The sequence below is a fragment of the Haemaphysalis longicornis genome, unplaced genomic scaffold, assembly GCF_048455015.1.
Source record: "Haemaphysalis longicornis isolate Haplotype H1 unplaced genomic scaffold, Haemaphysalis longicornis Haplotype H1 scaffold_8, whole genome shotgun sequence".
NCBI lineage: Eukaryota > Metazoa > Arthropoda > Arachnida > Ixodida > Ixodidae > Haemaphysalis > Haemaphysalis longicornis.
Genome location: NW_027526445.1, coordinates 116,331,625 through 116,359,612, shown reverse-complemented (window position 1 = coordinate 116,359,612; position 27,988 = coordinate 116,331,625). Strand labels below are relative to the sequence as shown.

At 48.4% G+C, this 27,988-nt stretch overlaps 1 protein-coding gene across 6 annotated transcripts in view; it reads left to right on the top strand.

Annotated features, from left to right (window-relative positions):
* The window catches only part of LOC144149038 (ral GTPase-activating protein subunit alpha-2), a 103,353-nt gene that overhangs the window by 58,170 nt on the left and 17,195 nt on the right, over nucleotides 1-27,988 (top strand). For 4 of the 6 annotated variants that reach the window (XM_077680586.1, XM_077680587.1, XM_077680585.1 and 1 more), the window contains 16 exons: nucleotides 19-264; nucleotides 6,518-6,576; nucleotides 7,594-7,702; nucleotides 8,104-8,214; nucleotides 9,478-9,546; nucleotides 13,477-13,590; nucleotides 14,659-14,925; nucleotides 15,417-15,626; nucleotides 16,325-16,472; nucleotides 18,126-18,307; nucleotides 19,740-19,921; nucleotides 20,518-20,625; nucleotides 21,846-21,917; nucleotides 23,310-23,433; nucleotides 25,396-25,551; nucleotides 26,675-26,833. In XM_077680586.1, coding sequence (XP_077536712.1) covers nucleotides 19-264; nucleotides 6,518-6,576; nucleotides 7,594-7,702; nucleotides 8,104-8,214; nucleotides 9,478-9,546; nucleotides 13,477-13,590; nucleotides 14,659-14,925; nucleotides 15,417-15,626; nucleotides 16,325-16,472; nucleotides 18,126-18,307; nucleotides 19,740-19,921; nucleotides 20,518-20,625; nucleotides 21,846-21,917; nucleotides 23,310-23,433; nucleotides 25,396-25,551; nucleotides 26,675-26,833 — 2,316 coding nt within the window. The remainder of the gene's footprint in view (nucleotides 1-18; nucleotides 265-6,517; nucleotides 6,577-7,593; nucleotides 7,703-8,103; nucleotides 8,215-9,477; nucleotides 9,547-13,476; nucleotides 13,591-14,658; nucleotides 14,926-15,416; nucleotides 15,627-16,324; nucleotides 16,473-18,125; nucleotides 18,308-19,739; nucleotides 19,922-20,517; nucleotides 20,626-21,845; nucleotides 21,918-23,309; nucleotides 23,434-25,395; nucleotides 25,552-26,674; nucleotides 26,834-27,988) is intronic. The other 2 variants (XM_077680589.1, XM_077680588.1) reach the window with 1 other exon arrangement.

Sequence of the window (27,988 nt, the reverse complement as noted above, 5' to 3'; positions counted from 1 at the left end):
CCTCCCCCTGTGGCGCAGACTGAGGCGTGGCCTCAGCTAGAGCGTTCCTTGTGGCTGCTTTCCCTGTCGGTCCCTTCCCTGGTCGCTGCCACGGCCGTGTTGCAGATGCCCCGCACAGAGGCCGTCACCCTGCTGGCCAGCCTGCTCTGCTTCCCCAACGTCTACCGGCAAGGGGGCCTGCTGGTGCTGCCGTGCAGCGCGGCGCCCGGGGAGGAGCCGGAGGGGAGGACCACCCAGGCACTGGCACCCCTCACCGACGCCAAGGTGACACCTCTCACCTGTCCTCTTCATTTTTTTTAGTGCTCGTTGGAGAACCCCAGGCGGCATGAGTTAATTCATAGCCACTCACCTGCACACACTATTCTCGTACCCCCCCACACTCACCCCCACACACTCTCCGCCACTCACGCACTGACACACTCACTCACACTCGCTCACTCAAACTTGCTGACACATGGTGGCACACTTGCCCCCTCACATTCACATCCTCCCTGCGAACACTTATTCGTACCCCCCACATGCACTCGCACACACATTGAACTGACATACTCACTCAGACCCACCGCGGTGGCCCAGTGGCTAAGGTGTTGTGCTGCTGAGCACGAGGACGCGGATTCCATTCTCGGCTGTGGCGGCAGCTCTTCTGATGGAGGCGAAAAGCAAAAACGCCCGTGTGTACGAGATTTCGGCGCATGTTAAAGATCCCCGCGCAGTCAAAGTTAATCCAGAGCCCTCCACTACGGTGTGCCTCATCGGCGGCGTTGCTTTGGCGCGTAAACCCTATGCAATCAGGCATACTCACTCAGACTCACTCACTCACACCAATAGCCTCACTCACACTTTCACTCATGCATGAGGTCGCAGGTTCGATTCCTGGCCGCAGCGGCCGCTTTTCTGATGGAAGCGAAGAGCAGAAACGCCCATGCGTACGAGATTTCGGCGCACGTTAAAGATCCCCAGAAGGTCAGAATTAATCCGAAGCCCTCCACTGCGGCGTGGCTCATCGCCTGCGTTGCATGTGCGTGTTAAGCCCCACAATCAAATCAAATCACTTTCATTCATTCATACACTCAAACTTGCACACGGAACCTTGCTTACATCCATTGGCCCACTCATTCACTCACACTAACTTATTCACAACTGACAGACATGCCGAGCCAACTTCTAGGACAGTGACCCACTGACTGCTTATTACACTCTTGCTCACTAAAACTCACTTGCAATCATGCCCCCTCTCGTACACATTCGCACCCCCCCGCCCCACACATACTCACTCACACCCCGACGACACCTATACTCACTGATTCACTTTCACACACTTGCTGACACATTCACTCACACCGTGACACTCACACATTCACTCAAACTTTCTCATGCATACTGAGACACTCACTTCTCACTCACTCCTTCACATGCTCACACTGAGTCACACACACAATACACTTAGTCAAACTTGCACAAGCACTGACACACTCACTGCTAACACTCATGCCACCTCTACACCCAGTCATTCATACCCCCACACACTCGCTCGCACCTCCGCTCCACACCACTTAAGCCCTACACACTCGCTTATACCCCACATACTCACACCCCCACAACTCCCACACACATAGACTCACTGACGTACTTCCTCACTCATATCCACTCGCTCAGACGAGCATACACACACTGGCACACTCGGGCAGTCTATGCACCCAACTCGCACTCTCTCTCACAAGCTGACACGCGCACACTCAGTCACAATCTTGCTCCCACACACTGACACACTCACTGCTTGCACTCTTACTCACTAAAACACACTCACCCAAACTTGCTGGCACGTAGTGACACAAGCTCACACTCATGCCCCTCCACACACGCACACACCCACACGTACCCCCTGTCTGCCTGCACTCTCGCACTCTTCACACACATTCTCTCTCGCTTGCATGCACTCACTCATCCACACCCACCCACCCACCTACCCACCCACTTACCCACTCACTCTTGCACTTGCACACATATACACAGTGGTACACACAAACTCGCTCACTCATACTTATGGGCACTCTTGCACAGACACCCATACACACGCAAACTAGACATGCACACTCATGCATGTCATTCATGCGCTCACTACTCTCACACTCACTTCCACACTCACTTGCTCACTCCTACACACACATGCACGTGTTCACTCGCTTGGACACATGCACACCCACTACTGCACATATGCACCATCACCCACTTACTCCTACACACACTCAAGCAGACTTGCACCCTACATAGTTACAATGCCCCCATGCACTAACTACCCCACGTATACACCATCGCTCACCCATTCACTAAGATGCACAATGCCTATCTTAATTAAGTGTGAAACTTGGTTCTGATGTGCAGAAGTTTTACTTACTCTAACAGCATTGGTTAAAATGGGCTGAGAGCATCCATTCCTGCTTGGTTGCTCTTCCTTATCATTCTAGATCAATTATAGTTTGTTGGCCCGCTTCATCCTCAAAGCTAGTGTTTAGTAATTACCTGCCCTCCAAATAATTAGTATAAATTCATTGTGCACTGAAAACAACTACTCGCCCCAGCAGGAGACTGATAACAAGTTTGAAGTCAGCACGTTTAAATACATAAGGAATGTAGGTTTCGTTGAAATCTATGCACAAATAAAAGTGAGGGAAATGTTTTTAAAAGGGGGCTCACTCCTTAGCTTGTGTAACCTGCTTACCTGTGAAGCGTTAGTTATACGTGCTGCACAAAAAAAGACTAAACATCATGCTCTCTGTACTTGTCCTCTTGAACCGCTGCACTGATGTCTCACAAGCCTCCAGTGTCCTCGTAATTTTGGCTTTTGCTGGTGCAATGGTTTGTCTTCGATTTTTTTGCTTGTCCACACGCAGTGTATGCTAATTGTACTGCTCGAAGTTTGTTAAATTCTGCCCTGCTGGCTTTACCAGTGTCACCAAACCAGTAAAGGGGATGGTGAAAGGAACATGGCACATTGACTGCCCTTCTCCTGTCGAGAAAAAAAGAATTCATATAAGCTGACAAGAGAAAAGTCGCAACGGTGTGTTCATATCATGGGCATTGACCCGATGTTATACAATTTGGAAGTGTATGTAAACATATCCCGTGGGCTTTTTTAAACAGTGTAAGAGGCACAAGCGTTTTATTTTTCCCGTTTATGAATGCAGACATTTATAATGGTTTCCTGGGTATGTAGTTGAATACACTTCACTAGTGAAAAAGAGATGGCAGTGAAGAAAGGTGAACACAAGATGCTCGCTAGACTTCGAAGACTGAAAATTTTTATTTCTACGTGTGAAACATGAAATGGTAACATTTACAAGGGCAGAAAAAAACAGCAAGGACAAGCATGATTGTACTGTCAAGGATATGCACGCCGTCGCTACTCGCTCGACTGGTTTGGCCAGCATCCACATCCTAACGTTATGTCACTCGTGTAGGGTGTGGCCGTGACCAAACCAACTGAGAAAAAGCGAGGCCTATCACATCCAAGGACGTACTATATTAAGGGGGCAGACTGGTCTTGGAGCTGTTTTTTTTTTATTTACTAATCAATTTTTATGAAGCTGAAGAGCATTAGGGAGTTTTCTGTGCTGATTTCAAATCTGCAATTAGATTTTTTGCAATTTGATTAGTTTTGGAGATAATTAATGATTAATTGCCATTATTTTGGGCTAGAATTACAAACTAGCCACGCCATACACAATGTCAATTACCACATGACAAGGTAGGCAAATGACTAACAAATAAGTACAATGTTGGAAGAACTTTTTTGATTTAGCTATTTTTTGTCGTTTTACAACACGCTGAACTTCACTCCTCCCGCGCTCTGCCAGAGTTGCACACAATAATAATTTTCCGAAGCCTCCACTTGAAAAATTTGTTTCCAGCATTTTATTCCACACACAGTTAGGTATTAGAAGCAAAAAAAATTGCAGTTGTACCTGCTCTCAGCACCAAGATATCTGAGGGCAAAACGCTAGCTTCGCGTTGCAAGAAAAGTGCCGTTTTACCATCGAATTCTGAGCAAACTGAGCTGTAGAGTGCCCTTTAGAATGCTTTTTGCAATAACATATGGTTCCTATTGATGAGAAAATTTGCAGACTGATAGAAAATTGACCGTTGATGCCGAAAATGCCATTTTTCTGAAAATGATTTTTTGACCGTTTTTCGGCCCCGAAGATCCATCTGCCCCTTTAACTCTTTCGGGACCGCTCCTATAGGCCATCGGTCACATATGATCGATGGTTTCGCGAGCGTGCAGAATAAAAATTTTCGCTCGATGGAACACCTAGCGACATCTAGGAGATAGTTTGAAAACTAGAGTTTTCTCTTTTGTGAAGTTTCTTTTTTTATCGCCAGGCGGCAATGCATCAGATATTTTATTCTGACGGGCGGTGGTTCGGAATGTAAACATACTCACGCGCGAGCGCGATAAGAGATCCGCGTCGTCTCGTCTCGCATATCTTCGCCTTCTACTGTGGATTTTGACGATGAGAGTGGCAGTGAAGAGTCGAAATGCGACTTTAGAGATCGCATTTCAGCTCAAGTGAGGATTCGTGTGTCGATCAGCCTGGAACATGAATCGCGCTCAAAGGTGGGTGTTGGTTTCGGTTTCAATTGGCTCTGGAATAGGTATGTGCGCTCGAAATATGTTCTGGCTAGTTTATATCTGTTCGCTAGGGTGTTAACTACCTATTGTGGTGATCTCCTGCCACCAGCGCAGAAACGGATCAAGTTTTCGCCGAGCCGAGAGCCCGGCGTGTACCTGGGCGACGACGTAGCCATGGCCCTAGTGCCAAAGAAATCACACACAAAACAAAAAACCAGTTACACCTAGCCGCATCAAACTTTCGTGATGAATAAACAAAGCATTGTGTTAGATTTTGTATATCCTGAAATAATTTTATTCTTTTTAATTATTCTTAGATTTACGCTTTTTTCTATCTTTTTCAGTAGTTTTTTTGCGAAGTTCTTACTTTCTGATTTTTTCATGGTGCTATCGTCAGTGTTGAAGTAAAACACGGTATTGTATGTCAAAGAACATATAATTAGCTGCATTTTGGTATATGCTAAAGCAGGATGGTGTCTTTGCTTCATGTAATAAAAAATTTTTACCGAGACCTCCCTTTTTCATCACTTTTTCCGGCGGTCCCGAAAGAGTTAAACAGAAGGTCTCGATGAGTGCATCTCTCCACAACCAATGAAATTAAAAGGACACAACTTAACTCCAGAACTGCTGGGGCGATAATACTAGTGCAGGATACATTTTCCTACATTATCCCACTGCAGCTTGTTTTAGGTGTGAAGCACCTTAGGGGCTCGGGCTGTCGTTGTCTCCTGTCGTCGTCTCCTGTCGTCACAGTAAATAAAGTTGTCAAGCAATGGTCAAAAAACAGATGTATCATGGATAAAAATGATTAAAAAAAAAAAAAAAAACTAACCCGTTGCGGTGGCTCAGTGGCTAAGGCGTTGAGCTGCTGAGCACGAGGTCGTGGGTTCGATTCCCGGCCGCGGCGGCCGCTTTTCTGATGGAGGCGAAAAGCAGAAACGCTCATTCGCACGATATTTTGGTGCACATTAAAGATCCCCAGAAGGTCAGAATTAATTCGAAGCCCTCCACTACGGCGCGCCTCATCGCCTGCGTTGCGTCGGCGCGTTAAACCCTACGATCAACCAATCAATCAAAATAAACTAACATTATTTAAATTCAAATTACAGGAATATTCAAGATTTTATTGCATTAAAAACAGAAACCATCTCCAATTTGATTTCGAACGCCAGGTTCACTCTTGTAAAGCATACGTCTTAGCACACTGTGGCTTGCAACACAGACAACTTATGGCCAGTCTGTGTCTCATTTAATTGCTTAAATCCGCTTCAACGCAAGAGAGGGCGCCACAGCCTCAGCAAGCGCGCAATTGCTCCTCCCACCGGCGCCCACTAAGCGTCCACCCATCACATGCCGTGTGGCAAGACAGAGACTTGCAATCTTTGAATGCACTTACGCACTGCATGCTTAGCCCCTCCCCAGGTTTCACATTAGTGGAGATGACCCGGGACTGTTTCATGGCCGCCCATGTTGTGGCAGTCCTTGTCAGGCCTTGTCAGGTCTCCTTGTTTGAACTGTTTGTGGTTGCATTGCGAGTTGCACTTCTGTCGACTCTCCCATTGCATGATTCGTCTGTACCCTTGTTCCACTCCTTGAGTGCCTCGTTGCGCGTGTCATTTCTATTATTCTCATTTTGCCTGCCTAGCAGGGGTGTGCTAATACATACAGTGACTCTTGGTTTTGGAGTGAACGCGAAGGGAGTAATGATTTTTTGTTAGAATAGTATTTCTAATCGTGTTCGTCTAAGTGAAGGAAATCTCTGGGTGCTGTTTGGGAAATTTCTTTTATATGTTGCTTTTTTTTTCTTTTAGGAAGCTATTTTGGAATGCAGAAAGAAAGAATAAGTTGGGAGAAAACAGTGCGTTTTTCCTGTTCCCTTCCCTTCAGGACCTTATTGTGGACCTGCTGCTGAAGGCTGGAAAAGCAGATCCGGATGGATTGGCCAGGTTAGTTTAGTGTCTTGTGGCTGCGGCTTGTTTGTGCGCTTAGACGTGAATGCCTGCGCTGTATCGCCATGAATACATCTTTGGCTGGTTCAGAGTGAACTCTGAAACTCTGTTACAAGAGACACTGTTACAATGGACAGTTGATTATAAGAGACTTTTGAATGGAAACGGTTTGGTTGGTTATCCTGTTTGCCATGTTAGCGACTTGGTTACAACAGACTTGTTTCCAGTCCCTTGAGTGTCTCTTGTAATTAGGTTTTATTGAATGCTACCCATGGTAGGCTGAGTGGCATTACAGCCTTTTCCAGAATTCTTTGCTTCCAAGGTACAGGAAGTATAGGTGCATGTTTTTTGTGGTCAGGGATGCAGCGAAACTTGCATCACATCAAAGAAATAAAGCAAGGAGGAGAAAAAAAAAGTTCATTTATTTTTGCTTCTGAGTATGCGTGGGTGCTTTCTAGGATGTGTTGAATAACTATGTGAGGCATGTTCCGTGCACTTAAGGCCTTGTAAGTTTAGTAGCACCTTTGTTCATCACCACGTTGTTTTTGTTTCTGGTGGTTTTGATGCACTGCCCCCTCAATAACTACCTAGATGGCCAGTCGTGGGTAGAAAGTTGCCTTGAAATTGTATCTGTAAACCTGATGCTTCCCTGAGCACTTTTGTCATTTGGAAGGGTTAGTACACATTTGTGTTTGGGAGGCTTAGCACGCATTTGTGAGGACATAAAAGCACTACAGTAAGACATGCCGTGCTCCAAGTGTCTCACTGTGTTGTGGTCCCGTGTCTTTCCGCACTGTTTTTAAAATACTTGCTTCCCCAAGATTTTGGTATCAGCTGCGCTTGTGCAGGCTGTTCGAAAAGGGCATAGCAGTGATGAGTCTGGGAGGCTGTTTTCACGAATGGCGGAAGTTGACATCCAAGGCCTGCATTCTGTTCTGTCACCAGTCCCTTTAGCAAAGTGTTGTAGTAGTTCAGCCATCTCCCTCCCTCTCCTCCTCCGACCTCTCTGCACAGGTGCACGGCCCTGAGTGCCCTGGGGGTGTTTGCCTACGAGGAGCTGTCCCACCGGACGGGCCACTCCAAGGTGCGCGAGGCTTTCGGGGTCCTGCTGCTCTCCATCAGGGTGAGTCGCCCATGTGCGCCCTATAAGGGGGGAAGGGGAGGGCAGTCTGTATTCCAGATGCGGGGCAGGGTTTGCAGCTGGGCTTCGTGTATGTCTCCATTTTTATTTTACGGCTCTAAGAGGAGTGCCTCCGCTGGGGGCAGTGGTATCATTTGTGTCGACGCATGGGCCGTAGGAGGGTCATGTCAAAGAAAGAATCAGAGGCGTTTGTCCGGAGATAGTTGCGGATAGTGCGATGAGCACGAAACGGGAAAGGTGAGATCAGGCCTTACCGAAAAAACCACACTTTCCCGTACCCTTTGCACCCCGTGAAGGGTCTGTACATTTGTTTGTCACTAAGCCGTGCCTGTCATCGCTATTGGGTCGTGACCTGCTGTCCCTCACCTCCTCCCGTCACACAGCACTACAACCACACGATCGCGCAAGTTGCGGGCGACATGCTGCGATTGCTGTGTGACCACGCTGCCTACCTGACAGCCCAGGCGGACCAGGTCCCCAGCATTGTCATCGAGGTATGGAGGAGGGGTGGGGCTCGCACTTTTTTTTTGGTTGCAGGAGGGGCTGTCCTTTGCCCAACTTGCTTCTCGCGTGGTTCGGCATGGTTGTGCTCGAATTCACTACGCTTTAGCTTTCGCCACAAGGACAGCTCGTTTGCTCTCCTTTGCACAATCACTGGCCGAGCAGAAGATGCTGCCATTGCCCCGGCCACTTTTAAGCTGCTTCAAACGAATACGTTTCCCCGCTTGACAAAGCTGCACCTAATGTATCCGACCCAGTACTACGCTGTGTGTCAGTTTTGTAGCAAACCTGTATCACTCTGCCATATGGATTGGGGGTGTCAGAAAAAATCCCCAAGTTAGGCAGAATTCCTCATCTGTCTTGTGAGCAGTGGGAGAGCGTGCTGTCCAGTTCCAGTTCGGACCAGCTTCAATTGGTGGAAAGGGCCATCACAGCTGGCACCACAAAGGGGTCCTGAAATGAGGACACCACTTTGCAATTTTTTCACTAATACTCTCTCTCTCTCTCTCTCTCTCTCTCTCTCTCTCTCTCTCTCTCTCTCTCTCTCTCTCTCTCTCTCTCTCTCTCTCTCTCTCTCTCTCTCTCTCTCTCTCTCTCTCTCTCTCTCTCTCTCTCTCTCTGTGTGTGTGTGTGTGTGTGTGTGTGTGTGTGTGTGTGTGTGTGTGTGTGTGTGTGTTACTATGGCATCGCCTCTAGTCTACATTTGCCATAAAACTTGTAAAACCTATACTATTCCATTTTTACCCACTAGATTTGAGCACCCCCTTGAACATTCTATGCAAGGACAGCATTCAGGCAGCCAGTCATGGTTTGTTTAGCTTTCTATGCACTTTGCTATGAGCAACAACAACTTTGTGATACATTGGGAGAAGCTGCTGAAACCAACCTTCCCATCAGCTTGGCATTGCCGTCGTGTATGTAGGTCAGGATGCTTATCACCTACAAAATCACATGTGCCACCCAAAAGGGAAACCAAACCGAACCAAAACAAACCAGAACCAACTAAAACCAGAAACCAAAAGGGTTGCATAATTTACAGTGCAGCAAGGCAGTTAATTTCTGAGGTGCACATGCACCACGTCGTTTTGCAGAGCATTAGTGCATTGTATGTGTTATTCATATTAACACCGCCTTTGTGGGCACCGCATGGCATCTTTATGTGCATCTTGGAGAGCGGTGCATTGTTGGTTGTTTTGGTTTTGCGATTGTGGGCCGTTTGGGGAAATGTGGGTGTTGCTTGCTGTCTAACCTTGCAGGTGATAGCGTCGACAATCCACAATCTCCTTCCCAGCGATGACTCGGATGTTAGAGAGGAGAACAAGAAGGTGAGAGACCGTTTCCTCGCATTCTTGCTGCAGCCGTGAAGGCAGCTTTGATGAGGTGTGGGTGTAGTGGCGGCCATCTTGTCTTCCGTCTCCTCTCACTTGTCTGTGCAGCCTAGCAACGTTTACTGATCGTGCCTGTAACAGTAGGAAATTAGTTCCAGTTACTACTGTCGAAGCTAAGGGAAAAGGACAGCTAAAAAAATAACTTTGTTGTTGCTTCAGTTGTAGCAGTTTTTGTGTGGGCAAATTACGGTGCGGCTTCAGTGTTGAGCTAGCAGTCAACCTCTGTGCATGAAGCCGGGTGTTTTCGTCAATTTTGGTGCCTCTTCTTTATTGCAGAGTGAAATACGGAAGAGTTTAGGTACTTTGAAGTGTTGTCAGAATCAATTCTGTGTCCTTCCCTTATGTCGTAGCTCATTACCTACTCACTGCTTCACGACAGGAAGTTTGAATTGCATACACTTTGTTTCTGTGACAGAAAATTTGCAGCCTCTGCTTTTGTGCGGAATTTGCAAAATTTGGGGCAGTGTATCCTCAGTAAGCCGAAATCACTGAAACGGATTTCGTGCCTAGACGAAGCGATCGCCTTATTTTGAGGGACTGGGGAGGTATCGGAGAACTTTGCCTTATTTAAAAGGCTGGACATATCGTGCGTCACTCCATTTTGTTTGGCGGGAAATGGGGCTCCCATGCAGAGGAATCGGCATTTGAAAGTGCAGATTTCTAATTACACCTGCTTGCTAGCGTAACATTCTGAGCAAGCGCCCCCCTGCAGGCAAGTTGAGATCGCCGGCAAAGGGCAGAGGGGGCGCTACGCCGGAACGACGCCAAAATTCAAGATGGCGGCAGCGATTATCTGCCGACAGGAAAAAAAACATGGACTATACATGCACGTGACATTTTGCAAAATAATGTTTGCCAATAAATGTTTTGCCAAAGAAAGAACCTAGCATTTTGCCAAAGAACGACGCGGAAATTTGAAATTAGCAGTGGATTTAGGGGGGGCTTTACATGGGTGGAGGCGCTTGTTTGAAATCGTACGGTAGATAAACCTTGCGACATACAGTGTAGACCGCTTATAACGTATGTCGCGGGAGCCGCAAAAATCCGCACTATAAGCGGTACCGCACTATAACCAAAACACGCGAGAATTCAACCACATCGCCACCTATCGCTCAAGTCAACCTATATTTATCATCACTCAAACGCACAGCGCTTAAAAACGAAGGCACGGTCTATATTTCGTATTATTTTTAACATCAGCCGCTGCTGCAGGGCAAAAGCGCAGTCTCAAAACGGCGAGTGCGGCTTTAACTTCCGTTGTGTTTGTTTTGAAAGACCATGGCTGCGTTTTTAGCGTCTATGAACAAATGCCGCAAGACGTGATAAGAACGCCAGCGGGATTTTTTTTTTACCCCGCCTTGTGTTCACGATGCCGAAGGCGGCTGCTTATCAGCGCAACGTACTGGTGGTGGAAATCTTCGGCTTCGCGCGGCTCGAATGTTCGGAAAGGGAAAGAGCGGTGGCTTATCTGCAACAACGTTCTAAAGCGTGAACCGAGTGGTAGATTTGGTATCGCGAAAACGTGCAGTGCTCGCCAGCGCGGATACAACTGGCGTGGTGTGGGCGGCGCGGTAAGAGGCGGCAACATGGCGTCGGCACTGGCCGTGAAGCGGTGCAGGCAGTTCCAGTTCTAACCACTCGCTGAAATGCCGCACGGGGCGCAAGCGAAGATGCTCATGCAAGAAAAGAGCTAATAATGTGGGCGAAAAGTGGAATATAAACTGCCATCCACGCTGCTTGTGAAAGCGCTCATCAAAAAATACCGCGGTGGTAAACCTAAACATCTCTGGCGCGGCTAGCCGGCTCGGAGCGCTTCGAATCTCCCGCCATTAGGTACGCGTCTCCCCATTGGTGCAAGTCGTCAGGCTCCTCCCACTGCCACGCGAAGAAGCCACCGCGAGCGCGGAATCGTCGATACGAGCACGAAAAAAAAAAAAAAAAAAACGCCCGACGCTGATGTGCATGATTCGTGCGCGAAAACGGGCCATGCGGTTCACGATTAATAAAATCAACTTGCCGCGCGCGGATCTTGTCTGCCGCTATCTTCCGAGGTGCATCAAGCAAGGTCAGTTGTGGTTATCAGTCAGGTACGCGCGAACTATAGGGTGCCTTTTTTTTTTTTTTTTTTTTTTGGGGGGGGGGGGGGGGGGGTGTCCACGTTAGAGGAGGGCAAGGGGTGCACGCTGCGTCAGATGGCCGATTTCATCCTTTCTTTTTTCTTTTGCTACCCTAAAACGATGCCTCAGCTGCGCCGGTCGATCAGCAGACCCGCCGAAAAACCGCACTATAAACGGTATTGTACTTCGGCCAACCGCATCTTAAGCGGTATGCTTATGCATTGAGTTCTATGGGAGGCAAACCGGTGGTCGCAAAAACCCGCGTTATATCCGGTCCCGCACTATAAGCGGTTACGTTATAAATGGTCTACACTGTATAAGTAAGTTTTACGATCGCCTTTAGAGACCAAAAAAGGAAGCAAACATTCAGTGTGCTCGAGCTATGTTTATAGTTGAATAGAAAATTCTAAGAAAATATAGTAGGGTGTTTCACCTGTGTAATAGTGCGACCACCAGTTCCATGCTTGCCTTATACAATGAGCATCAAGCTCAGGTTTATATTTGGCCAATAGTGGACAAATATAGGCCCCTTGTGAGGCAGCTGCCAAAGGTTTTTGTTTTTTCTTTTGATTTTGATATACCATTGGGCTGTTATAAATGCTACATGGAGAAAAGAGAGTGTCGTGTCTTAGTGTCTGTAAATTTTCTTCTCCCTGGAAGTTTGTGAATAGCCTGGCTGCTGCGAAGTAGTGGCACATATTTCAAGTTTCAAGCATAGCTATTTCAGGGTGGATGGCTAGAGTGCTTTCAAGTTTTTCTTGGTATAGTCTGCGATGCCTGGCATCTCTGGGTCAGTGCGGAGAAGTGGTTTGAGACATTGCGGCCCTGTTTCAATTTGCTGTCTGAATTTGCCTTTCTGTTGTGGAAGTGTTTTGACGGAAGCAGTGCAGAGATCTGTCTTTGTGGCTTACTTAAACAGTGTCCCAAACTGACGAGACAGAGCACAGTTGAATTTCATTATAACAAACACTGATAATATAGCGAATTACCGGCTAAGAGAACTAAATGCAAACTTTGGTTGGTCACACACTTCATTTCAATGACACGTATTCTTTTATAATGAAACTGAAACCATGAAAGCCACACACAATATCAGCTATAATGAAGAAATATTGGCTAATAGGCTGAGAAGCTACTTCAAAAAACTCCCGGCGTCCCAAACTGCAGAAGTAGAAATGGCCTTTTTCTATGTGGACACTGAAAATTTTCATCCTGCTCAGTGCTGGGAATAGCCACCAGGCAAACATAACATCTTTCCTAAAAAAAAAATAAGAAGGCAGGCCTGTTTTGTCAAGTGAACTATGTTCTGTTGTGATTTCACGTTTCATGTTCTGGTTCATTCAGCTTGAAATAAGAGAAACAAGGGTTCGGAGCCTTAAAGATTTCGTGTTTATACCAACGATTTTTGCGGGAGCCAGATTGCCAATTGGTTTGTGCCAATTTTTAACTCTACTGTTCCTGCCCCATGCTACTTCGTTATGACGAGGTTTGACTGTAAGTAGTTGAGGCACCAGGCTTCTTCAACGCAGGCACTTGATGCTTCATTGTGCGTGACGCTACTATTGTCACCGAGATTACCTGGTTAGCCCTCCGGTGACGTTTTTACGAGTTGCCGTACGTGGCGTACAGCTTGTCACAACTTTGCGAGGAGGGTGTGAGTGCTGCTGCATGTCTACGTTGGGGTGACATTGTTCTCTTCCCCCTTTTTCTCCTCCCCCCCCCCTCTCCCCCTCCGCCACTTCCCTTTCAGCTGGTGCTGTCCCTGCTGTTCTGCCTGGCCGACTGGTGTATGAACACGCCGCTCCAAGTGCTCACCACCCCACAGGCAGGGGAGGGCTGCTCTCCGCTCCTGTCCACGCTGGATGTGAGAGCTAAGCTCCTTTGCTTGTACCTTTTTCTATGCCCAAGCAGGGAATTGACTCTCTTTACTTTTTTTGAACCCGTAGAGGTAAACCTTGAAAGCCATTGAAACTGCAAGGAAGTTACGTTCATGCGGAGCACGAACAAACAATACTGCAGCAGTTATTCACACCAGCTGTGAGCACTTATTCACGAACAGCCTTACAAGTATGTGTGCTTTGCTCCAAGCAAAAAAGAAAGTCCACATAGGCATACATTCATCTTTGCCATCAGCACCATCATGACCAGTTCCTCATTGTGTTGCGAGGAAAGTTACCGTTGACACGATGCTCCCATTCCTAATAATAAGCAGTGCCGATGAATTGATTCTGTGGAGGAGAATGATACCCCACTGTCGACCTTGTTAGGATTCCTAGCTCTCTCCGGATGGTCGACAATGTATTGCCCAACAGCATTAAAAGTGGGATGTGACCCCTTTTCTCCAGAGGGCACGTGACGGGCCTTCTGGCTCTTCAACAGAGAGGAAGCATGTCTTCTGTGTGTAAACTTCCTCCTTCCCCTGTCATCATCATCATCAGCTCGGTTGTGCCCATGGCAAGACGAAGGCCTCTCCCATATACCTTCCGCCATGTCTATCAAGTGGTAGCCAAGTCCAACCCTGCTCCCCAAATTTCCATAGTTGATCCCTCCATCAAGTCCTTGGCTGACCCCTATTGCGTTTATCGTCTATAAGGAGCCACTCCATTAAATTATTGGTCTGCCTGTTGTCCCTCATGTACATGACATGACTCACCCATGGCCATTTTGTTCACTTAATTTGAGCCAGAATGTCTCCCACATCAGTGTGTTCGCTAGTCCACGCATCTGTTTTTCTTGTCAGTTAGCGTGACCCCTAGCGTTTTTTCCATAGCCCGTTGTGCCGATCTAAGTTTCCTTTCAAGTCGCTTTCCAAGTTGTGCCCCATATGCCACTAGCGGGTGAACCATACTGGAAGCTTGCTCTCCTCGTAGAGAGGAATCCGTGACCACTGTTCTTCTTCTCTTCTTACCCTCTCCTTCAATCCCTCCTGCAGGTGCTGGACCACATCCTGTCGGGCAAGAGCCCCCTGTTCCGGCCGGACGTCTTCTCGCTGCTGCAGTCGCTGTGCCCCAGCATCACGCTGGCCGACATCGAGCCCCAGCCCACCGAGGTCCCCCTCAAGGGCTCCCTCTCCTCCTCCTCCACCTCCTCCGTCCACTCGGGGGGCCGCATTGCCCGCTCCATGGCCAGCTTCGTGCCGCCCGCCGTGCTCCAGAGCGACATCCGCCGCAGCGGCAACGTCAAGCTGGCCGCCCGAATGGTGAGGGGGGTGCACGGATCCACATCTCTGCCAGCTGTTGTGCTTGTTGGGGATTGTCTATGGTAGGAAGGAAAGAGAAGGGTATAAGTCCTGGTGGCGCCAGTTCTGGTCAGTTTCCGCTGGAGCCTTGTTCATTCAGGCAAGGCACAAATACTAAGTACACATACACTAGTCTAACTCCCAAACATCCCTAAACTGGATCCTTGGGTAAATGGAACAAGGGACAAGTCAGTTTTGCTCAAACAAGTGAGGAAAAAAAAAAATAAAAGGGTTTGACGAATGTAAATGATTTTGATGTGTGCACGTTTAGTCAACCGGTGTATGCAAATACGAAATCTCCACTTTGCTCGGCAAAAGGAGCAAGCAACAGGCAGGTTAGGACAAGCCTTCCAGAAACTATCGGGTCTTCTTTCAGCACTCCCCCATCGCAACCCCCGTCAGTGACGCAAACTCTCCGCCGCCCCTCCCCCCTCCCCTTTGCAACGAACCAGGTTCTGAGCCACCTGCTGCACCTGCTGGGCCACTTCCCCATGGGGCTGGGGGCGGCGCAGCTGACCAGCCTGGTGACCGAGCAGGACGACGTGGCCGCCCTGCGGGACTCCACCTCTGAGCTCTCCAAGGAGGTCTTCTCGGCCCCCAACATCCAGCTCTTCGTGCTCAATGACCGCGCCATCGTCTCCCTCGTCGAGATACCCGCTGAGGTGCGTTGCTACCGAGCTGAGCGCAGCACGTGTCGGTTACTGCACGGTTTCTAGGAAGTCACATTGGGGAAGCGTGTTTGGAGGGTCCGTCAGTTTGGCGTGGAGCCACCGTGGGCAGGAAAATATGCACACATTAGGAAGAACGTTGCTTAATGCTGTACTGAACGGTAAGGTCTTGGCCTGTGACTCGGAAAAAGCTTTGCAGGTGTTCTAAAGGACTTGCAAAGGCTGTTCTAGAACCGCTGTTCTAAAAGGCTTTGCGAAAGTGGCACATGCCATTAAAATCGGCTTCGATACCACGGGGCGATAACGATGTGATGATGGGAAAATTACTGCTGCATTTGCTTACATCTCTGCTGGTGGGACATTGCATCTGCTGTTTTATGAAGAGGTAGTGTTGGTAACAGCCTGTACAGTCTTGAAAAGAATAAACAGAGCAAAACAACGAAACACAAGAAAGGAGGTACAAACAGACACAGCACTGTGTCTGTTCACACCCTTTTTCTTGTTTCATTGTTTTGTGCTGTTGTTTCCTCTGAATAATGTACCAACTTGCCCAGTCCTCCATCTTAGCTGTATTGTCTGCTTTCTCCGCCCAGTTTAAGCAAACTTGTTCGGTCGTCCAAGTCTTTACGTAGCTGTTGTAACGCATCGAAAAGTCGCGTTGACGTTCAACACGCCCTGGTCATCACTTCCAGGAGACCTCCGGAGGGGCGGCGAGTGTGGGCCTGACGACGGGCAAGTCCCAGGTGCGGGCCATTGTCCGTGACCTGAGCGGCAAGTTCTCCTGGGACTGCCTGACACTGTACGGCCCGCCTGGCTGCAGGGCAGGCTCCTACCCACCCGGTGAGAATCACTTGCCACACTGTTATAGAGATGGCTAACGGTTTGTGGTGAACCACACCATCTCGAGCTGCTGCTTGGACAGCGTGCATTCCACACACTTCTTCAGTTCCGTTGCGGTGTGACATTGTAACTCAGGGAAGGAGTGATGTGTTGGCATGGACCGCTGACTTGCCTGTAATGGGCAAAGCACATCTGAGTCGCTGGCTGCGTTCTTTGTCTCTAAACAGATGTCGGGCATGAAAACGGACTGTTGCGTGTGGGAGGCACATAGCTAAGTTTCTGGAATTGCTTAGCAGCAGCTCCTGTCCGTCAAAATGTGCTGAACTTGAACGTGCGCAGGCGAAGTTTTTGTAGTTGTTAAGGCAGTGGTTCTCAACCATTACTGCCCCGGGGACCCCTCTGGGGCTTGCGAAAGTGACGGGGGACCCCACGATGGAGCATATGTTGATCGGTGTCGTAATGTCAAACAATTTGTACTTGCAGCTTACGTCGCCCACACACTTATCCCATTCCCGCCTTTTCTGCTTGACGTTAATGACGATGCGCATCATAATGCTGAACAAGTTGCTCTTGAATCTATAAGTCTGCCTTTTCTGTGTCTGTTTCTTTTCTTCTCATAGCTGGCGTGCTGTGCAAAAAGCAGATGTTAAAATATGTGCTACGCGGAGAAACTAAGCGTACACGTAATGTGGCAAAGCCACCTTTTTGCACTGCAAGAAAGTGCTAGTTAGCAAAATCGAGAAAAATATGGCGGGAGGGGGGGGGGGGGGGGTGGGTAGCTTTGAGCGAGGCTTGGCGGACCCCTCAAATGTTCTCGCGGACCCCCTGGAGTCCGCGGACCCCCATTTGAGAACCACTGTGTTAAGGCACAAAAAGGGACCAAGAAAATGTTCAAAGACAGCCAAGCACTTGTGATTGCAAAAGCAAATTTAAATGCCCGATTGAATGCCACTGAGTCTCCAACCAGTTGAATGCTACAAAGTGGCTCCGCTTGCTGGTGACTACCGTGCCCCTGGGTGAAAGGAGTGGAGGAAAGCTGAGCGTGAAGCTTGGTGCAGTGTGTGCTGAGATCGAAGCAGTTGTTACCAGAGGTCTCATCAAGGAGAGTGGCCACTGCTACCACTGCACTCCGTTTTTCCCCTCAGTGCTGCCCATGCCCAGGCGTTGCATAGCAGCGTGCGCACCTTTCCTTCGTGCTTTAATTCTGAGGCACGTGCTGTGAAATTTAGGTGCCGCTTTGCTGCTACAGACAATGTTGATGCCGGCTTTGTCTCTCAATTACTTTCCTTATTGAAAAAAATGGAGGTGCTCGTGGCAACAAGGCCAGTGAGATGATCGCTTCGAGACTAGCTTCAAGAGTAGCGCTTACTGTCTAATAAAAGGGAGCTCGCTTATCTTACCTCTAGCTTCCTGTGAGAAGGGGTTTCCCAATCAAACGTTCTTGGTTGTTTTGTACTCCTAATGTTTGCAGTGTTGTTCAGAAAGGTTGTCTTTTTCCCGTGTGTTCATTCGAGGCGTGCAGCGTGACTGGTTCTCCCCACAGGGGGCTACCGTTAAGATAATTTAGTTTAAGGTAGTGGCAGGAAAGGCAGCCCGGGGGCAAGTGCACTCCACGTGCCAACGACGCCCGCGCCCTCCTCGCATGCCCACCAGGCCCCGTGCCGGACCCGTGCCTGCACTACACGACCCAGCGGGGCCGGCACCTGGACCTGCAGGAGCAGCACCAGCGGGGGGCCGAGGCCCGGCAGTCCGGCCGGAGGAGCCCCCTGCACCGGCCGCCGGACCAGCTGCCCCAGCTGGAGAACACCCAAGACAACTACGACAACCTGGACGACGTGGGTGTCTCCCCTCTCTCTCTCTCTCCTCCTTCCTCTTTCTCGCTCGCCCTTCTCGTGCGAGGTGCCTCGCCGTTTGGCTGCTGTGATGCGGGAGGCATTACTGCCCTGCATAATGCCTGCACTGGTATCTGTGTGTGTGTGTGTGTGTGTGTGTCTCACTTGGTGTGGTTTTGCTGAACCATGTGGGGTGTCTGTGCGGCAACCAGTACATACAAGCACGCGGGATAGTGGGAACAAGATGAAAGCTGCGCTACAGTCAAACCCTGCTACAACGAACTCCGCTTCAACGAAACTTCTGCTTCAACAGAATATTTCCAATTACCCGTCAGCTAGCCATAGAAGTCAATGCAACAAAGTCTCGCCACAACGAACCATTTGTCAGGCTTGCTTTTGCTAAAACGAAATTTTCGATAATTTGGGCTGGGTTTGAACAATTATTTTACAATAAAATAAGCATAGCGCAGGCTATTGGTAACCTATTTTATACATTCAGAACGCTTAGTTTCACCGAAAACATGCGCGGTGCGCCCACACCGCCACCCAAAACAAAACCGAACGCATAGGTGGACGCCATTGTTTGATGGTGATAATGATGTGGCTGGCCGTCTTTACATGAGGCGCAGGCCCGGTTTGCCAAGCCGGAGCTACAGCCAATGCGTATCCAGTTGAAATCGCACGAATGTGCTCTGGCCTGTATGCGTTGTGAACAGCTGTCTTCGCCGTTTTCCTTCTACCATTCTTCATAGCCAAGAGCAAAAATCATGTTTGCGTGTTTGGTCTTGAAGCCAAGTCATCCTATCTCAGTCGCGAGCGCGTGGTCACATTAAATCCAAGCGCGCGCGTCTTGCCTGCCAAGGTCAGTGGCTGCTGTGCCCTGTCAGAGGAAAAGATAACGGCACTGCTCTCTGCTCCTGCCACAAGCGAGAGGGGGGCTTCCGACGGCCTAGCAGCTATCTGCAAGTAATCAGCTCGGTGGACACGCCTTGTTGTATAGCAATACATTTTGCGCCTGCATTTCTTCATCCCCCTCCGCAACGCGTTCTTTGCGTGCAGTGAAAAAACAGATAACCATTGGTATGTTTGTTATCCGAATAAACATGACATTATTGCACGTCACTCCTTTTTCTAAACATTGTATTATGCTGCCAATGATGCGGAAACATACGGGGCTATTTTTCTGGCCTTTCCGTGGTGTGTTGCGGCTGATTTCGCCTCAACGAATTTTCGCTTCAACAAAATTTTTCGCACCTCCCGTCAAGTTCGTTGTCGCGGGATTCGACTGTAGTTGGTGCACCAGCATCCTTGACCACTTGTGCCGTTTAGTCGAGAGTGCTGAAGAGCAACAAGAAACAGTGACATCCCGTGCTGGTTGACATTGCGCACGCACGCGAGACGCTTGAGCCTGTGTTCCGGATCCTCCCTCCCGCAGCTGCTGCAGTACGTGGGGCACACGAGCCCTGAGTGCGTGCTCCTCCCGTGCCAGCGGCTCAACACGGCCCCCAAGGCCACCCACGAGCTGGCGGGCATCCGGGAGGCCGAGACGGTGCAGCTGCTCCTGCAGCAGCACCAGCGGGAGGCGCAGCACACTGCGGGCGCCGCCTACAGCCCCGAGTGAGTGTGGCCGCCTCTGCCTCCTCATCTTTTTTTCTCATCCTCCTTGTCATCACCACCTCCTTCCCACCGTCATCACCATTGTCAGCTTCCTCCTCCTTGCAAGGCTCTCGGATTGGGCAGCCATTGCTACGTTTTTTTCTTTTTACCTTGCCAGGTTTTATCAGCTTGCCATGCATGCAATGTGTGCGTGCGTGCATGGAGTGGAGGGAGTGAGTGAGCAAGAGAGGGAGTGTGTGTATGCACGTTTAGACATATGAAGCCTGATCAAGCTTTACAGCGGGAGCACGTTTTCTACCGCAAGACACCATTCCTTTTGGTCCCAAAGATGTCATTGTAACGCTCTTGGTGCTAAACTGATTCATAGTGCGGAAGCACACAAAGGTCAGTTATGTTTGTCTTGTAGAAAGAAAGCGTTAGTAGTTGCTTTAACCGACTCATTGAATTTGTTTTTTCCAAAAGTTTGCATGTTTCGTTTCATTGCTACGCATCACTGCTGCATTTGTTCAAGGGCCACATTCAAGTTTCTTGTTTGTCGAACGACCTCCTATGCGGACACCACTAACGTGGTCAAGTTTCCTTTCCACCCCCACCAGGATGCTGGCAAAGGCGGCCACTCCCCCGAACCCGACTGAGCCCCTGTCTCCGTTCCAGTACTCACGGCTGCTTCTAGAAAACTTCAACTTCTTCGCCTGGGAGAAGAGGTTAGTACTAGCAGTGTATGGGCCTTCGTATTTCTGATGTCTTCTCACATTAGAGCGGTGCCAGAATCTCGTCTTCTCTTCCGTTTTCTAATGTCCACCAAGTTTGTGTACTGCAGTTAATTTTCCTCCCTTTCTTTCGTTGTGTAGTGAAGCGTAGCATGTTGGTCAGGGATGCATCGTTCGCTCCTATTTTTTCTTTTTTTTGCGTGTGGTCATGATGGTGTAGCCCACTTCACTATGGACAGGTCATACGTGAGACCACCCCCTTTTGCTGGGCTAGCTGCGGTAGTGTCATCTCGCAAAATCCTGCCGAGTTGTTGCCTGCGTGAAGCCGCAGGAAAAGTGGACAGAAGGAGAGAGTGATAGACGGGAAGATCTACGGGGAAATCTACGGGGAATTTAGGGGGAGATCTACGAGGAAAAAGAAGATGGGGCAAATTCAGTTGAACAGAACTTTTACTGTTAGCACAGGCTGCGCTGCCCCGATCGAAGTGATTGCCTGCAAAGTTTTGTTATCTACGTTAGTGCATCGCTGTGTTTTTTCTACATTAAGGCGTTATACGTCAATTAAGTTTATCACCACATTGATGCATGCCACCTTCACTCATACTCCTCCCACCCAGCTACACAGTCGTGTTCGACAGTTTTGGGTCATCAAATGTAAAACTGACGTTCTGCCCTTTGAGGTTCTTTTCTTTTTGTTTTTTCTTTGTCTTTTTGCCTTCTCGTGTTGTTAGTCCCATGGGCAGATGCTTCTGCCTTGTAGCGTTTTTATCAAGTGAACCCCGTCGCTGCTTGCATAAACCAAGTTCCCACCCAGCTGCATTTAGGTGCTGCGTCTTCCTGTTCTTTTGCCTCATGCATGCTTAATACGTTTCTTCAGTTGGCTACAGCCCTTGTTTAGTCTGCGTCAGATTTTGTTGTGGCGATGGCCTCGCCACATTGCCTTTCGAGTTATTTCACCCACAGTTGTCATTATCACCCTTGTTTTTTTCTGCAGCCTTGCGCGAATTACTTTGCTGCAAATTATGGGCCTATCATTGATGTACGACTGCAGAAGTATTGTATGGAACATGTGCCGATTCACTAACGGTGTACTGAAAATAACACAGTGAAGATTTGCAAGTTAGGGGCGATGATCCTGAGGGTACATACTCTCGATACCTGCTCTGGCTTATTGTTTTCATGTTCCTGACGCCCCTTTTTTCTTATTTCTGCAGGCCAAAGTTTGACCTTGTGAAGAAAAACGAGAAGCTGCTGCGAGAGCTGCGGAACCTCGACAACCAAACCTGGTGAGTGAGGACCTCCCTCACCTCCCCAGTCTTCATCCCTCCTTTTTCTTTCCCTTCTTTTTTTTCCCCTTAACGGTGTCCCCAGAAAATTTCTAGCCCGAAGTTAACCCAAAGAGGTTCTCAAGCACCCCCATATCAACCGGTAGCGCAGATGGGGTTCCACCACAGCTCAGTTGGGGTGATCTCTTTCCACGAGGATATCGGCGGTGCATTTAGTGTAGTCAGAGTTGTATATAAAGAGAGCCCGCATTTCTTCTTCTTCCTCGTGGTTCTTAATGCTGTGGATGGTAACAAAAGGATTTCCTGCAGCTATGGACATCAGCAGAGCAAGTTCTGGTTTGCACTCTGCATTTCATGGTACAGGATTGACATAAGCTGTGTCTGCAGCGTGCGTAGTCCTCCTTGTAAAACTACCGGGGCTGGTTTTTTTGGAAGTTGTGGCTCTGAGTATGAGTGATTTTAGTGTGAATTCCGAGTGGACGAGAATCAACGCTGCCTATGCTGAGCACTTTGGTCGAACTGCTGGGGTTTTTTATATTGCTATTGCTTTATATTGCATTGATATTGCTCTAGTTTCGTTTGATAATGCTTATTGAAATTGATGCCTCCATCGATGGAGTGAACGAGTCAGGTTTGCTGAGTAGTGTTGCAAACACTGAGAGGGTGGGAATGAGGGTGACTGCCATAACAGTCTGTATTCTTCTTCTAAATATATTTGTGTGCCTTGGTCCTTTTATGCTCTTGAAGAAGCATGTTTAGAAAGCAATGGAAAGTCGTTGTACCAAGCGCTTTACTACGCACACTGCTCGATGAGGTTTGGACCCCAACAGCCCACACAATTCCTCTTGGTAAGATTCATGCATGCTAAGATAACCTTAAAAAGCAAAAATGTCCACAAACACAATAACATGTAAGAAAGCAGCAGGAAACACTGAATAATGAGAGGGGTCAGCTGACAAAAGGAATGGACGATGCAAGGACAATGCTGGTGGGTTACTAAAAATGCATGAAAAAAAAAAAAAAAAACTGACTGATAGGAGCTGTGGGAGACACGCTAGGATATTGATCTGAAGAAAGCTAACTGCTGCAAAAGCAAGATTTCATCTCACACTTTATATTTAGCCCGTCCAGCTGACATGTACCAAGTTTTTCAATCTCTCGTTTGTTGAGAGTCTGAAGTAGAGAAGTTTGTTTTAGTAGCCTCCTTTTTGCCCCTTTTTCCCTGTTGTGAGTGGTGCATTTCAGTTGATGACTAGGGACCTTTCAGTAGTCTTTTGGTGGCAGTCCAGATGCATCAGTGATCAGTTCTGCAGTGGTGTTTTATTATTACTGACTGTACTCTACTGTAAGGAGGTCCGTACCCTGACGAATCATTTTCTGTTGCCCGTGCAGCCGTGAGACGCACAAGATAGCTGTGATCTACGTGGCTGAGGGCCAGGAGGACAAGAACTCCATTTTCATGAACAGCAGCGGCAGCCGGGCCTTCGAGGAGTTCGTCGCAGGCCTCGGATGGGAGGTGAGGATGGGATGGGAGGGGGAGAAAGGGGTGCATTGCACGTCTCTTTTGTTCTTCCTTTTCTCTCTCTCTCTCTCTCTCTCTCTCTCTATTCTTTTGTTGTGCTTTGGATGGCCAGTGTTGAGTTTGTATGTACATATATATATATAATATATATACAGTCGATTCCACTCATAACGATACCGTTTATAACAATATATTGGATATAACGATGAACAGCTATGGCACCGTCAACTTTTGTATTCTTTCTGTGGTATAATAAACCGCTTATTACAATGCCCCAGTGCCACGATATCGGATATAACGATTGAATCCGGTTATATTGTGCACCAAAAGTGCAACAGTGATGACTAATGGCGCGGTTGCGCAACCTACTCAGGTAGTGTCTTTGTAGGAGGCCCAATGCGCGACACAGTCCCTCGGGGACTTTGTTTCCGCCAAGGACATTTACCTCAGCTAGGTGAAGCACCTATGGATGCTCTTTGGAAATATTTGCGCTAGCTTCACACGCGGCAAACAAAGGTGACCGTCTGTGGCTTCTTTTCTACAAATTAGTAGTTAGTACGACCTTGCTGTCATTCGAATAAAATGTTTTGAGCTCTGTTCCGTCTTTTTATTTCGCAACCCGCTTATAACAATTATCGGTTATAACGATGGGATTTCCTTTGCACTTGGATATTTTTATAAGGGGACTACACATACATGTATCTTCCTGGCCATTACAAAAAAAATCAAAAAACAAAAAAATTCAGTGCCCACCTGTTCTGTGAAGGGGGATGACCAGCGAAGCCGGGTAGAGTTGAAGGAGTGTGCAAAACTAAACAAGTTTGTTCGAAATCTACAATTGTGCCTGCCTCCCAGCCAATTAGCTGATTGAAACTTGGAAGGACTCTAGCTTTATTCTAGCGGACACACGAGACTGGCGGTTTCCCTCCCGCGTTCTAGGCCTCTTACTCCCATGTAACACACCAACCCAGACTGCTCGACCATGAATGACAGAAGACAGCTTGTATTAGACCGTGAGACGTCCATGTTTAAATCTCCCACCAGTCCCACGGGCACGTCTCCCTCTCCCTCCCGCCTCTAGCCAGCCATGCATGCGTAAAGCGGCAGCCAGAGATGTGCACGTGCTTAGACGTGAAAGACACTGGCAAAAATGTCGCTTCAAAAGCCCTTAAAGCTGAACAAGAATTAATAGCTCGTGTAAGCGTTCTAAGCAGGCAAGTTGCTGTTCATCTGGGATGGGTTTGCAACTACTCTATGAGGTTGAACTTGAGGTAGCAACAGCTGTTGTTTCTCCAAGCGAATGACCCGCGCCTGTTCCATAGCAAGGTACAAACACAGCTGCTGATAACAGCGATAGCACCACTATCGGCCAATTGTGCAGCTCATGAAGGAGTTATCAGTGGTGGCGAGGGTTATAAGTTTTGTGAAAGAAGCGTCGGCGGTGGCGAGGAGGAATGGAGAAGTGCCGAGTAAAGCGGCTTCACCGAAATAAAAACCTGGGTCATTACTCATATGCAGCCTCACTGTAAAAATCCTTTGTCTGTAGAGTTTGCCACCTTAATTAAGTTGGGTTCACTTAGATTTGCCCACTGCAGTGGCTAAGGTGCTGTGCTGCTAAAAATGAGGCCGAGACTTTGATCCTGGCTATGGTGGCTGTATTTTTACCGAAGGCAGAAAACACCCGTGTGTTAATATTTCAAAGCCTGCCAAAGATCTCAGGTGTAGCTTGAACTTGTAAAACCCCAAGGTTCGAATTTTCTTTTATTAGCCTGAGCTGATAAAGAAACCCGTAAAATTTCAATTTTCTTTTTAGTTTTCTCAGACTTCCAGTTGTATCGCTGGTGGTTGTTTAGTGCCGGCGGCGTCATTTAGCTTCTTTCATTCCCCACATTGTGAGCATTAGTGTTAAGCTCGTCGAGCTGTTGTTGCCTTGGTGTGACCTCTGACCTCCCCCAGGTGGACCTGGAGGTGCACACGGGCTACAATGGGGGCCTGGAGGCCAACAAGAGCACGGGCAGCACGGCACCCTACTACGCCACCTCCTTCTTGGAGGTGCTCTTCCACGTGTCCACCCGCATTCCGGCCATCGAGAAGGACGCCATCACCAAGAAGGTGAATGAATGGGCTGGCCTAGTTCTATTGGAATGTGGTTTTGCCCTGGACTTGTTTGTTCCCAGTAGGGCTAGATGTTTATGAGAACGTAAGTCGCCGTTGCGCTGAAATGAATGGTGTATCCAATGAGTTTCGTTTGTACCGCTACTACTGGACGGTTCCTCCCAAGTGCAATGTTGTGCTTTGAGAGACCGTGCCTTTTATGTTGTATTCATTGGCCTATTGTTTTGCATAATACTGTAATTACTTGATTCTAACGTACTCCTCTTTTCCGGAAAATGTGTCCCGAAAATCCCTTGTGCGTTAAAATAGAGTGCCAGCCAAAACAGGGCTAGTGGTTGCTTATCCTTATTGACATAGCATAATGGCAAATTTGAGTGAGCGTAGCGTGAAAAATTTCCCGGCTTGCGGCAATGGCAAAGTAGCAACACACACAAAAAAAATTTGAGACTTTTTTGCGCAAAATGAAGACACCTTCTGCATGCAAGGCATTGCACTGTACAGCAACGCATGCGTGCACGAAACAAAAAGATGTGCACGCACGGGAGGCAGTTGTATTGTTCTAATGGTCACAGTGCAGAGATCGCGTGTACCCAGTGGGAAATGCATCTCGTGCGAGTAAGAAGTGAAAAGAAACACTAGTAGATAGCAAACACCCAATTTTAGTATGCAAGCCCATGAAGGAGAAAGAGTGCAGTAAACGTATGTAGTGCAGTGTTGTGCACTCCGTCCTACAGGCCCTCACTGAACATTTTTAAATTGTTCCAAGATTTCTTTCCGAACAACTTGAGCTACATAGGCGTACAAGATGGGTGGTTTGCCATAGAGCAGGTTGGAAGCAGGGGGTGACGACAGCCATCCTGGCATGATAATACATGAAGTTCTTCCGTTCATACATAGCTTATCCTGTGAAGATAACTTTTGCTCCTTTTCTTTTTCGCAGTTGCAAAAATCAGGCACGCACTGAACTGAGGGCACGTTAATTTCAAGTAAATACAGTATATACTGAGCACTTGAGCTGCATGGTACGTCAACCACCACACAGAAGATATGCTCTTGATGTCGTCCTTGGCTCGCTGCATGTAGCTGACTGCGATGCAATGATTGATTCTCCCGTGTGCAGCTACGGCACCTGGGCAATGACGAGGTGCACATTGTGTGGTCAGAGCACACGCGCGACTACCGCCGCGGCATCATCCCCACCGAGTTCTGCGACGTGCTCATCGTCATCTACCCCCTGGGCAACTGGCTCTACCGCGTCCAGGTCAACCCCAAGCCCGAGGTGGGTGCTGTACTACGCACGGGCAAGTTTTCTTTGCCTCTGCCGCTGTCATTCGCAGTGCAGCTGTCGACGGGGCTGGGATGCAGGCATGGCTCGTGCTGATGTGTGGTTCGGCTGCTTTTATGCGCTGGTTTATGCTTCAGTGTGAAGTTTTTTTTCCTGGCAGTACTAGCTAGGGCTGATTGGGACCACCTCTTTAATGCTTGTCACTGCACTTTGACGGGGCCATGCAGACAAGGTACAAGTTTGTTTTATTCGAAAGATTTAGTGCTTTATAGGGCCTTAAAAGCGCTCGTGCAGTAGCAAACGATGCTTTGTTCACTGTCAAATTAATCAATTTACCGTAATTACCCGATTCTAACGCGCACCCGATGTTCCCGGAAAAAAAACCGAAAGAACTTGCACCTCTGATTGTAATGCGCACGGAACTTTGTGAGCAAGGAAAACGAATGCGAGAGAATCGGGCGTTTTATTTCTCGAAGTAATCTCACTCATCTCACTCCTCGTCGCTCTCCGCTGACCACAACACCTCGTCCTTGGTGCCGTCAAACGCGTTCGCGATGCCACACTTCATAACGGACGTTCAACCATGGTCGATGGGATCGTGGCCCACGCCTCGCTCGCCCATCCTGCGAGCTTCTCCAGAGGCGCACGCTTCAGCCGACCGCTCGTTTTGAACGCGTGAGAGCCGCTGCTGCCATTGCTGTTATCAAGCGCGCTAGTGGAACGATTTGACGGTTCGTGTGAACGCCGATAAAAAAGCGTAGGTGCCTATGCTTCCTGCGTCCGAAAAATCGTTGCTAAAAGCTTTGGCGCCATCTCAAGATGGCGATAGGCGGGACGAAATTTCCGTTGTTTTGGCAGTTTCGGTTTCATATCCGATTCTGACGCTCATGCGATTTGTCGACCTATTTTTCCGGAAAAAAAGTGTGCGTTAGAATCGGGGGAATTACGGTAAGTTAAAATTTTTATTCTTCCGCCCAATCGTGTGTTTGCATGACGTCTGCCCTGATGTCATATGTGCTGGGGGGCCTTGTTTACAGTTAGTCATTCTACATGGAGCCGCCATGCTGCGGCAATGCCGTTTTCTGCCATTGTTTTTGACCGTATTTTAGCCCTGGCAAATTTGCGTTTGCTGTTGCCAGCTTCAGCCAA